This window comes from Odocoileus virginianus, chromosome 5 (assembly GCF_023699985.2).
Source record: "Odocoileus virginianus isolate 20LAN1187 ecotype Illinois chromosome 5, Ovbor_1.2, whole genome shotgun sequence".
Classification (NCBI taxonomy): Eukaryota; Metazoa; Chordata; class Mammalia; order Artiodactyla; family Cervidae; genus Odocoileus; species Odocoileus virginianus.
The window spans coordinates 65063199-65076180 of record NC_069678.1 but is presented as its reverse complement, the minus strand read 5'-3'; the positions used below and the strand labels follow the sequence as shown (position 1 = coordinate 65076180).

The window sequence follows — 12982 nt, the reverse complement described above, 5'->3', positions numbered from 1 at the left end:
GCTACCAGGGAAGCCCTGTGTGTATAATAGGATGCAAATGAAAAGAAATACTTTCAGATACTGGATACTTTGTTATGACTAGTAGGAAGTGAAATATGAGACTGAGTGTCATAGCTGGGGAAAGGATTAAGTGAGTTAGTGTTATATTTTAAGTCCCCAACACTGCTTGGCATTTAGTGCCTTTTAAGTAAATGGTGAGTTTCTGATAGGTCTACCTTTGAGTTCCACTGCCAAAAATTATGTGTAAATTAAGAATATTGGTAGAAGACTAAGGGTAAAGGAGAGAATAAATACATGGACATGAGAGAGGACTACTCTGGAATGTTTGACTTGGAAGGAAAAAGGAGAAGTTTCCAAGGAGTTTATGATGTTGCAGCTGTGGTCCACGCTGCAGGTGGAGATGAGTGTGAGAAATTAGGACAAGAGACACACAGGAGTATTACACTAATGCCTTTGGAAATATAATTAGATATTTCATTGCTAATGCAGGCTCTATACAAGGTCAAAAAAGGGCAAGAGCTAAGGAAGCAACTCACCCTTTATGAGTTGAACATTTGTTTCTTAACAAACGTCTTAAATGCGATTTTATGGAACAGTTTTCTTAATGTTGATAAATGTATAATGGTGGCTCAGATGGTAAAGAAAATACCTATGATGCAAGAGACTTGGTTTGATTCCTGGGTCAGGAAGATTCCCTGGAGAAGGGAATGGCAACCCACTCCAGTATTCTTGCCTGGAGAATTCCATGGATAGAAGAGCCTGGTGGGCTATAGTCCCTGGGATCGTAGAGTCGTATGCAACTGAGCAACTTTTACACACACACACACATATACACTCATGTTACCAACACTCCAATCAAGATATTAAACATTTCCATCCACCCAGAAAGTTCTCTGCTCCTGACTTCTAATACTGCAAATTATTTTTTTCCATTCTAGAACTCATGTAAATCTTATAATAGGTACTCTTTTGCTATCTGGCTTTTTACTGAGTACCATGTCTGTGTCATTTTAAACTTTCATGTATAGTAATTACTAATTCTTTATGTATACTGGTATCAAATAATAATTTGCTTGTAACTTCAAGGTCATAGTGTAATATTTGAGTAACTAACCCTACTAGTTTGGAAAACATTAGTGCCCATTCTGCCTGGCTCCAGATGCTCGTATTCCCTCTAGTGTATCACAGAAAATTGCCATATAGAGTCTATATTTTATTTTATTTTATTTTTTTTAAATTTATTTATATATTTATTTATTTATTTTTTCCATTTATTTTTATTAGTTGGAGGCTAATTACTTTACATATAGAGTCTATATTTTAAAAGGAAAAAGAAATCTCAAGATAACTTAGCCAAAATTGTAACTCTTCCTGCTTACCTCATTTTGGGGTGCTGAGTTTGCTTGACCCTTATATGGCTTAGTATACAGAATTTTTATGTGAAAAAAATATATATTAAAAAGGAAAGGTCACCTTGGCTATCTGGATTCATCTGATTTTTGTATGACATAGAAAATTTTAATCTCAAAGACATTGTATATTATGATGAAGTTTTACTATTAATATCCACTTGTTCATTAATGGGGCACTTTATCTTTCCTCCCAAATCTGTAAAGAATGATAACTTTGGGCATTTGTTAAAAAGGACTGAAATAAAAAGCATTATTTCTATTAGATGGTTAATTCGTTTAGAGGAAAAGTGGTTATAAAACTCTGATTAAATGTAAAAGGCAAAAGTTCAATTATTTTAAGATTTGAGATTCTAACTGATTGATCTATTGACCATGTTTAATCAAAGTGCAAATTATAAAATTCGAGTTTAGAATTCTCTTGTGAAAGATTCAAGTACATTTGGGCAAATTTGCATCTTAATATGTGCAGTAAAAGTATTTTACTTTCTCCATTAAATTTTAATTTGGGTTAAAAGGTATATGCATTCATCAGTGTAAAGTGACTACATTATTTTGGATAGTTGCTCATCTCCTGTGACTGACTTTCTAAAACTAATCACACTATGGTTTTGAAAGTTTTATCTCATTTTAGGTATGAAATAATGTGAATAGAATATGTTCATCAATTTCCTGAAAAATAATAATATACTTTTTCAAAGTCTATCTAATGGAATAATCCTTTTGTTATAGATTTTCTTAAAGAAAACTAAAATTTTCCATATTTTAGATAACATTTTTCTCCCTTCACTTAATATTATATGTGAAAGTCAGCAGTCTAGGATATTTTTTATTTTATTTTTTTAAAAAGAAAAGCATATAGCCCATACCAATGTGAAAACTTGACTTCCATTCTAAGGTAATTTTAAATTTAAGAATTTAATTCTTATAATGATATTATGCATGTGCCATAATAAAAATATGTACTTTTTTTCTTAATATATTTCATGAACTGTTTCTTACCCATAAAATGTGTGAATTTTTTCCTTCACCCACCAACCAATTTTCTGATTCTTTGGACAATGTGTCCTACGATTCATTTCAGTTCTGACATTAACTGCAGAGTTAGTGCAGCTCCCATAGGTTAAGGGCTCAGTCCCATAAGATGTCCCAACTTCAGAAGCCAGGCACAGATTCCGGGTTGCCAATATTACTTCTGACCAACTGACTATGAGATGGGGATTCTCATATCACCTTCCTGAGGTTCAATAATTTGCTAACATGGCTTATAGAACTTAGGAAAGTGCTTCACTATTATTGCTTTATTGTAAAGGATACGACTCCGGAATAGCCAAATGGAAGAGATACATAAGGCGAGGAAGGGAGTGTGTGGGAGGCAAGAGCGTCCATGCTCTCGTGGGGCACATCACCCTCCCAGCACTTTAATGTGTATTCCAGCCTGCAGGCTCTCTCATCCCTGTTGTTCGGAGGTGGGGAGAGGTTTATGGAGGCTGCATTATGCAGGCGTGATTGATTACATCATTGGCCGTTGGTGATTGAACTCACTTCTAGCCCCTTTCCAGAGGTGGGGGTGGGGTGGAAAGTTCTAACTCTAAATACATGGTTGTTTCAGAGAAGGAAATGATACCTCACTCCAGTATTCTTGCCTGGAGAATCCCATGGACAGAGGAGACTGGCGAGCTACTGTGTATACCTGAATATAAATTCAAGTGAAAAAATTTTAGGGAAATGCATACTGGTTGAGCCTCAGTTAAATGCCAGTAATATTTCATTTAATCCTTGTTACTATTATGGGATAATCAAAATATGAAAATTTATGCTATGATTACCACTATCCAATGAACATATATGTACATGTGCAAAAAATAATAATATGACATAAAATGAAGGTTTAAGATGGTGGAATCACGGGTATATCATTTAGTGATTGCATTCAGCTGCTTATAAACTGAACCTCCCTCTTCACTCCCGCAGCCCACCTCCCCCCGCTGCCAACTGTTGGTGTGGCTTAACTCAACTGGGGCTTGATTTCTTTCATGTAAAAGAGTCCTGAGGAAGTCCTGTCAGGGTCTTGGACACCTTCTTCCTTTCTGCTGTGCTGTTATCAGGGTATTGCTTTAGTCCTCATTGTGTCTTCATGATTTTAAGATGGATGTTCCATCGCCAATAATCACCTCTGCCTTCTAGGCAAGAAGGGAAAGAGCATAGAGCTAAAGGTTCCTGTCAGCTGATTCTCCCTCCACTTAATGAGTTTTTCCTGCAAGTCTCATCCAAGGACTTTTGCTTCCTTGATGCTGATCAGAGCTCTTCACGCAGTTACCATTAGCTAAGAGGAAGTCCAGAAAATTTATTTTTTAAAGCCGAGCATAGTGCCACCTGGAGTAAAGGGGTGTTAGATTGGTAAAGACGATGGGAGAGAGGGCATTAGATAAGTAACCAGTGATGATCTGCCAAGTCGTTTTCCTTGAATTTTATGATGCTTTTAATCATAGAAAGTAGAATGGCTAAGGCAAGGAAATTGTCTGCAGTGGGTAAGAAGTTAGTGGTCCTTAATGATCTCAGTTCTTTACCTGATTTTCAGATTGTTTAGATCTTTTCACTTTCTTTTTTTCAATCATTCTTAAACCACTGTATCCCAGAAAATTGTAGAGTGACAAGTATCTGGAGTTTTGTGCTTTTTATAGGACTTATTTGAGAGTTCAGAGGAAGATGGAGCATTGAAACTCCATGCTGAAGAAAAGATTTGGATACTGTGGAGAGGTTGTGTAGTACATCCGAACCTTCTTTGAGCCTCATGTGGAAAATATAGTAATATGACCTGCTGTGCTTACTTCACAGGGGTTTTTGTGAAAATGAGATGGAAGAAGTAGTACCTACATTTTTATATAGAGTAATATGATTGGCAGTATCACATATTTTATTTAATTTGGTGGTTCAAAGGCACATGCCTATTTTGTGATACAGGTTAGATTAGAGCTTAGAAATCCTGACTCCTCTTTCAGGTCATAGATTATAGTGCCTCTACTCTATTAGATAGCATTACTTTTATAACTACTCTATAATTCAGCATTCCACTAGGCAGTTCCATATTACATAATTTGATGGGTGGAAGTATGATGGTGGTGAGAGGATTGTATTGTTTAACAAATCTTTCTGTAAACTGAAAAATGCTGTGGAAATACACAAAATATTCACAGAATACAAATGACTGGGACATTGTTTAGGGTTAGAGAGACAAAAAAATCTAGAAAGAGCAATCATGTTTACTATTTAGTCATTTCACTTGTTTGTGTCAGGTTATACTAGATGGTTAGCTCATCAGTTTCACCAAGTTTTAAGAAATGTATTTTGTAATATTTAAATGTTGATAGAAAAACAAACATAAAATCTTACAAATACAAACACAGATTTTTAGAAAATAGCATCTACAGTGTCACCAATGAAAGTGTTTATAATCAGTGATTTTCTGGTACTGGATGGATATTTATTAATTTGAACATTTAAGCAATATATCTTGATATGGATAGTTAACTATTGATGTAAATATTTTTAAAGCTTAGAAATTAAGAACTTTTAAACTGCATATAGATTGTATAATATAAAACTTTTCAAGAATCTTTAATAATGAATGTGTTATAAGTTACATGTGTGTATGTTTTTTTTCCTTTCTTTCTCCTCAGTGAATTACCTGAGAGAGAAGAAGGTGAAGGAGAAGAAACTCCAAACTTCAGCCATTGGGGACCACCAAGAATGTATGTTGATAACATTATTGCCTTTCTCAATAAGACAGTGCAATTGGTTGCTCTTTTCTTCAATTTAATAGTGTCAGTCATTCTCTAATGAATGCCATAGTTCACATGTACATTGGCCTAAACTGTAGTTGCATTTTGTCTTACCTAGAGGTTTTTAGCCAGGAAAATGACTATAACCAATATTAGGAAAATCATTGTCATATTTTTTCAGAGAAAGGAACTTAGAGATGTCCATCTATGAGAGACTAAGTATACTTTCTCACTGTATCACTAAGCAAGGCAGGTAGGGCTGTCTTGAAGGCAGTAAAGCTCTTTTTTTCTTTTAAGCAAACAAGAGCAATAGTTGAGGCTTCTGTTACATAGCCCCCTCCTCCTCTTATGTTAGTCCAAGTTTATATCTTGTTTGCACTAACAGAGTGTGCTGGGCCCATCCTCCTGTGGATACTCATTGTTTTAGGTAGTAACCAGGGCTGCACTTTATGAAGATTATAGAAGTCTTCCATTAGCTGCTCTTTCTGTCTTCACTCATTATTAATTCCACCATGTCACCCACATTGTTTTTTTCTTGAACTTTTTGAGTTTTGGCTTAAAAACTCTTAGCTATTTTCTGAGCTACTTTTTGGAGTTAATAGGCCAATAGGCCATGTCTGTGCAGTTTGAATAAAATTCACAATATTTTGAGGGACAAGTTTTATTCCATACTTTATGAAAATGATGTGGAGGTAGGAAGAAAAGAAAACCTTTCCAGTCTCTGGAGCAATAAAATCTGTCCTCTGCTTAAAGAAACACAGGCTAGCCTGGCTGACTGGGAATAGCAGTATGGGCAGTGAGCATGTCAGTGACAAGTTTATTTTATTCTGAAAGAAAGAAAGAAAGAAAGAAAGAAAGAAAGAAAGAAAGAAAGGAGAAGTTGCTCCGACATGTCCAACTCTTGGCGACCTCATGGGCTGTAGCCTACCATGCTCTTCCCTCCATGGGATTTTCCAGGCAAGAGTTCTGGAGTGGGTTACCATTTCCTTCTCCAATTCTGAGATTCTGTGCTTTTTTGCCAAAATGATACATGTGACTTTCTTGATTTTTTTTTTCACTCATTTCCTCAATTCATTCTTTGCTAATATTACATATGATGTAGATGAAAAGGACTCATCAAAAAATATATGGTGGTGGGAGATAGGGATATTAAGATCTAGCCAAATTTCTCAATATTAAGAGTTTTATTTGTTGTTTTAGAAATCATCTTCAGAATTTAAACTGTCACATATACCATGAAATTGTTTCATAAGAATCTAACAGAATTTAATCTCATTCTATAGAAGTGGTAGATTCTTACAATTTAGGAACTAGGTATAACTTCTATAACATTTGTGAAAATGTATTTATATAAAATGAGCCACAAGGATATACACGCTGAACTCAATGACAATACAACAAATTACCTTGTTCATGAGTGAATTCTGTTTTCTTGTTTGTTTGTTTCTACAGCGTTGAGATTTTTAGAGAACCAGATGTATCTCTTGGTATTAGTATTGTTGGCGGACAAACTGTCATAAAACGTTTAAAGAATGGAGAGGAGCTTAAAGGAATATTTATTAAACAAGTTTTGGAAGACAGTCCAGCAGGAAAAACAAATGCTCTTAAAACTGGGGATAAAATACTTGAGGTAAATAATGTTAAATTTTTGTTTTTGTTTGGAATGTACTGTAAAACAGTAAATATGTGTGTACCGTTGGTATATTTATTCAGATGCCTTAATTTGTAGGTTTACACAATTTTATGAGATTCTGAAGTTGGACTGTAGTAGTAGTGTTAGTTGCTCAGTCGTATCCGACTCTTTGCGACCCCATGGACTGTAACCCATCAGGCTCCTCTGTCCATGGAATTCTCCAGGCAAGAATGCTGAGTAGGTTGTCATTCCTTTCTCCAGGGGATCTTCCTGACCCAGGAATTGAACCCAGATGTCCTGCATTGCAGATGGACTCTTTACCGTTCGAGCCACTAGCAAAGCCCTTAAAATGATAAAACAAAAAGCATCAGCTGGCTGAAAAAACAATTTCACAAGTTGACAGAATGAGGCAGAGTGTGGGCCTCATGCTTCTCCCACGGTCTTTAACAAACTTTGAATTGTGCATGGCAGTGGGGTAGCTCTGCTGTCCTCCCAGAGTTGACCCTGAAAGTAGAAGACTGTTGGGGGAGGGGTGAATCCATCCTTTACACATGGCAGGCTTTGCAGAGTGGAGTTTTAAGGATACATCAAAGGCACTGAGAGGTCTAAATTTGATACATTTCTTTGCATTGGGTTTATTGGATGACACCATATTGAATATCTTTAACCCCAGAATCTGCTTGTCCTTGACTCATGGTTTATAATGCTAAACATCAGCTGTGGTGTTTTATCTCTGACAGTGAAAAGTGCTCTAGAGATCATGGATTGAAGTCTAGATTGTCCTGTTTGTTTTCTATTCTTTGACAAATTATGAAACATATTTTATTATCAGTTCCCAAACAAAACAGAAATGAGATTTTAAAACTCATATAATCATTGTGAAGATTAAAGAATTGCATAAAACTGTTCTGTGTATACAAATTTGAGGTTATATTTATGTTTGTGAAATTGTAAAAAAAATTTCAAACACAGTGGAGATAAAGGAATGAAGAAAGTCACCACAAATCCCTTCTCTTATGGTGTTCACATGATAGTGGGGGAGATAAATAATACACAAAATAAGTAATATATAGAAAGTTAGATTGTTATAAGTAGCTATGGAGAAAAATAACAGGGAGGAGAAGAAGGAATGACAAGTGGTGATGGCAGCAGTTGCAATGAATAGATTTGTTATGGAAGATGATATTGGGACAAATACAGGAAATGACCAAGTGAACAATGTGGACACAGAGGGGAAGATGCCTCCAGACAAAGTGAACTGAAGTGCACAGGCTCTGAGATGGGAGCTTGCCTGGATGTATTGAAGGAACAGAAAGATGTCTAGCACTGCTAATATAGGTAGAAGTGAATAAGAGAGAAATTGAAAGAGAAAAGGTAATGGGAAGCCACATCATGTAGACCTCAGAAGGTTGTTTACTCTGAATGCATGAGAATCCATTAGAGAATTATGAATGCATACATATTTTTAAAAAGGCTTATTCTGGCTTCTGGGGCAGGTGTGGTTTCTTTTATTTGGCATTTGTGTGGTACATTGTTTTTGTTTTGTTTTTTTCATTTTCATACTTATTTGTGATTTTATTTTAGTTGTATTTTTTAAGCAACATATAACTGGATTTTGCTTTTTTAAAATCTAAATTGATAATATTCATCTAATAAATCATTTATTTTTAATTTTATTACTGATACATATGAACTTAGAACAAAATACAAAAGATATTTGTATGTTTATGTTTAATTTGTATGTTAATGTTTAAAAATTAGCTTTTTTCCTTTATATGGTGAAGTAATTTTAGATTCATAGGAAATTGCAAAGAAGTGTATAAGGAAGTCCCATGTACTGTCTTCACTTAGCCTCACCCAGTGTTAACATCATGTTACATGACTACAGTAAAAGCAAAAACAAAATGCTAATATTGGCACAATTCACAGACCTTAGTCAGATTTCACCAGTTTTATATATATACCACATGTATGTATGTGTTTATAGCTCTACACAATTTTATCACATGTGTAACCTTGCATAACTCCCACAGCAATCAAGAAACTCAATTGAATCATCACCACAAGACTCCTTGTCTGACCCCTCAATAGCCACTCCTCTCCACTTCCCCCATCTCTAGCCTCTGGCCACCACTATTCTGGTTTTCCGTATTTATAGTTTGTTATTTCACAGTTGTCACATAAATGGAATTATGCATTCTGTTTCTTTTTGAGATTCTCTCTTTACTCAGTGCAATTTCTTTGAAGTCCTTTCAATTTGTCAGTAGTTCATCCCTTTTTATCATGAGTGGTATTCCATGGTATGGAGGTATCACAGTTTAACTATTCATCCATAGAAAGATGTTTGGGTGGTTTCCAGTTCTTGGCCTTTATGAATAAGCCTTATAAACATTGGTATATAAGTTCCTGAGTGAAAATAAGTGTCCATTTCTTTGGGCTACATGCCCAAGAGTGTAATTGCTGGGTTGTATGTTAAGTTCCTTTCTCAGTGTTAAGAAACTGTCAAACTATTTTCCAGAATGGCTGCACCATTTTGTATTTCCACAAGCAGTTATGAGTGATCCAATTTCTCTGCATCCTCACCAGGATTTGGTGTTGTCATCTGTTTTTCATTTTAACCATTCTGGATAGGTACATAGTGATATCGTTGTTATTTTAATTTGTAGTTCCCTAACTTTTCATGTGCTTAATTACTATCTGTTACCCTCTTTGGTATAATGTTTGTTCAAGTCTTTTGTCTTTTTTCTAATTGTTCATTTTTTCTTACCTTTTTGAATTTTTTCTCATCTTTCTCTGCTGTCAGTGAATAAAAAGTATTCTCTCATCTAATCCATCATCACTTTTACACATACTAATAAAAACCCATTGTTTTATCTCAGATTAAATAATTTATATTTCTTCAGATTCACAACAGACCTGAAATGTTACACTCTATTATATAGTCTGTGAAGCATAATGAATCATTTGTTTACTTTTTCTATGAAAAGCACTAGTTGTTTTGTTAGTGAAATTTAATACTCATTTCTGTCTTGAAATAATTGCACAAAAGGTTTAGGTCCATATAAAGAGCTTTTTAAATGAGAATGTTTAAATTATTATTTTTTTTTTTCAAAACAGACTTTTATTTTTTTATTTTTTTCTTTCTTTATTTTTTTTCCACTTATTTTTTATTAGTTGGAGGCTAATTACTTTACAATATTGTAGTGGTTTTTGCCATACATTGACATGAATCAGCCATGAATTTACATGTATTCCCCATCCTGATCCCCCCTCCTACCTCCTTCCCCACCCTATCCCTCTGGGTCTTCCCAGTGCACCAGCCCCGAGCACTTGTCTCATGCATCCAACCTGGGCTGATGATCTGTTTCACCCTAGATAATATACATGTTTCGATGCTGTTCTCTCAAAACATCCCACCCTCGCCTTCTCCCACAGAGTCCAAAAGTCTGTTCTGTACATCTGTGTCTCTTTTTCTGTTTTGCATATAGGGTTATCATTACCATCTTTCTAAATTCCATATGTATGTGTTAGTATACTGTATTGGTCTGAGAACTTTAAATTAAATGGGTCTTCATCTATGTGAATGGACATTTTTTTAGGTTATAATTTTAAAGTTGAGAAAGACTAAGATTATTTTTCTGTTGTAATATGACAGAATTCTAACTTTTCCCTCACTTCTCAGCTTTAGTGATTCCCATTTAACACTGTATAATCTGTCAGGGGAAAAAAGCTGATTATTACTGAAGAGGATGTAGTTCTCATGTAGCCTCTACTTTTCTTACTGTTGAATGTTTCAGGGATCAGGTTTTTCAAAAGAATCTTCATCAAACTGTAGTGACAGCTTTTAATTGTCACTGTAAATTTTTTCTATTTTTTTCACTTATTATTATTCATATTCTTCCTCAATTCAGATGCGAAAAGAGCTTTTCACGGCATTAAAATCTTCATGGATGCCTATTAGAATAAAAAGCCAGAGTCCTTGCCGTGGCCGTCTGGATTTTACATGGTGTGGCTTCAGCTGCCTCCCTGACATCACCTCTTTGTGCTCTCTCCTCTTTCTCTGTTTTTAGACTCACGTCCGTTTAAATCACTCACATGCAGGGCTCCCGTCTCCTACCTTCATGCTGTCGCCTCTCTGTCCCCCCGCTTCTGGCATGCTCATGTTCTTCCTCACTCTGCTCAGATGCAGTGACATCATCCTATCACTCCTGTGCGTGTGCTTCCAACTCCTTTGATCTTCTTTCCTTTCATTGAACTTTTCTGGGACAACCACATCCTAGTTAAGTGCAATTGTTTGCTTATTTTGTGATCTCTTTCTTGACTTGGACCAACAAAGTTATACCAACAAACAGGAAATTGTGACACTCGGAAGCCTTTGGAATTAAAAGTTGTAAAATAGCAAAAAAAAAAAAAAAAAGCCGAGAAGCAAACAGAAAACCCCGTGCACACTGTCTGGTCTCATTTTAAATTCATGACAGCTCCCTCAAGTGGGTCTTTAATTCTGTCCTGCTGTCCTGTATTTAACAAGTTGTTTCATTCTTCTAGGTAGGTAGTTCAGACCTCCTGTGCTTCCTTCCTTAGTCTTAATGTCAGTTGACGGTACTTCTTTCTTATTTCATTGAGAAAAGAGGAGGAGTCTAAAGGGACCTTCCCCTTGCTCCTTCTACATCCTTTTTTCCACCTGTGCTTGTTGCAACAAATGAACTATTTGTGTTTCTTCTATCTAGAGTCTGTCTAACTTGTGCAGAAGTCATTCCATCTTCACTCTCCAAGGGTTTGCTTCTGCAGTCATCACTCTTCTTTACCTTCATTTTTCCTCTCCTCTGCATCATCATTATTGTAGTATATCTCATCTTAAAAAAAAAAAACAAAAACCAACCTTGATTCCACTGCATCTACATTCCTATTTCTTTGATCCCCTTGTGGCAAAACAATATTTACAAATTGTCATTATCCTCTGACTGTGAACCACCTAAACTTTTATGAAGGCTTCCTTACATTATGAGTTTGAAGAATTTGTTCTGTTAAATAAGTACGCTTGATAAATAGAATGTTCTTTGAGACTATGGGCATGTTCACAAGTTATGCTTTCTCAGATTTGTATAATGAGATGTTTATACTTTACCCAAATTTGTTGAATGCAAAACTCTTTTAGTAAAAGAACCCATGGGTGTTTTCATATTTCTTTTTTGAACGTAATTTGAGAAATGTTCAACTACTCAATTTGATAATGGGCAATTTGCTTAAAATACCTTTCTTCTTAGTTTAATTGGGAGAAGATGAGTACAAAGAGATCCCCAGCCCCTACCCCCATTCAGAATTGTGTCCTCTGATAGTGGCAGAGTTGACATTATAAGCTCAGAAGCTTCTTAAGGTTCTGTTATTGCTTAAGCTATCTATTTTTGCATAATTATTTTTAACCTCAGCCATTATTATTAAGATATTTTTCTTATTTACTTTTCTGGAAGGTAAGATGTTAATTTTCTTAAACATGGTCTCCTAAGACAGCAAAGCTTTTTATGTGCCAGTCATATTTTTTTCTAGCTGTTGTCTAATTCATTCAACTCTGGCTGTTCTCATAACTAGATAATATGCATGCACTTGAATTAACTTATCCACAAGATCTGCTCCTTTGCTAACTGAAATAAATTACTTCTGTGTTTTTAGGTGTCTGGAGTAGATTTGCAGAATGCTTCGCACAGAGAAGCAGTTGAGGCCATTAAGAATGCAGGAAACCCTGTGGTGTTCGTCGTCCAGAGCTTGTCATCAACTCCAAGAGTAAGCTTTAGTTTACATATTCAAAAAGTTTAAAAATAGTCTCTAGATCTGTGGATCAAGCTTTTGCTTCCAAGTGTTAATATTTTCCAACATGTTTTTTACTGTTATTCTACTATTACTTAAAGGAAGTTAGCTTTGTAAAAATTTAATTATTAGCTTCAGTTTTCCCTTTTTTCCTCTGGTTTCAATCTCCTAGTCAAATTTGAGTTATTTGAGTATACAGTGGAGTCCAACAGACCTATTTTTGATTCCTTGATTCCCTATTTACCAGTTTTGCTAATTTGGAGGCGAGTTACTTAACGCTTCTGAACTAGTTACTTTGTCTATAAAACACTTCCAAGACAGAGTAGGTCAGTTATAAAAACGTTCTAGAGGGACTA

The 12982-nt window shown here is 35.3% G+C and overlaps 1 protein-coding gene across 8 annotated transcripts in view; it reads left to right on the top strand.

The window, feature by feature from the left end:
* The window catches only part of PATJ (PATJ crumbs cell polarity complex component), a 368893-nt gene that overhangs the window by 123155 nt on the left and 232756 nt on the right, over positions 1–12982 (top strand). For all 8 annotated transcript variants that reach the window (XM_070468065.1, XM_070468067.1, XM_070468062.1 and 5 more), the window contains exons 23-25: positions 5090–5161; positions 6644–6821; positions 12492–12602. In XM_070468065.1, coding sequence (XP_070324166.1) covers positions 5090–5161; positions 6644–6821; positions 12492–12602 — 361 coding nt within the window. The remainder of the gene's footprint in view (positions 1–5089; positions 5162–6643; positions 6822–12491; positions 12603–12982) is intronic.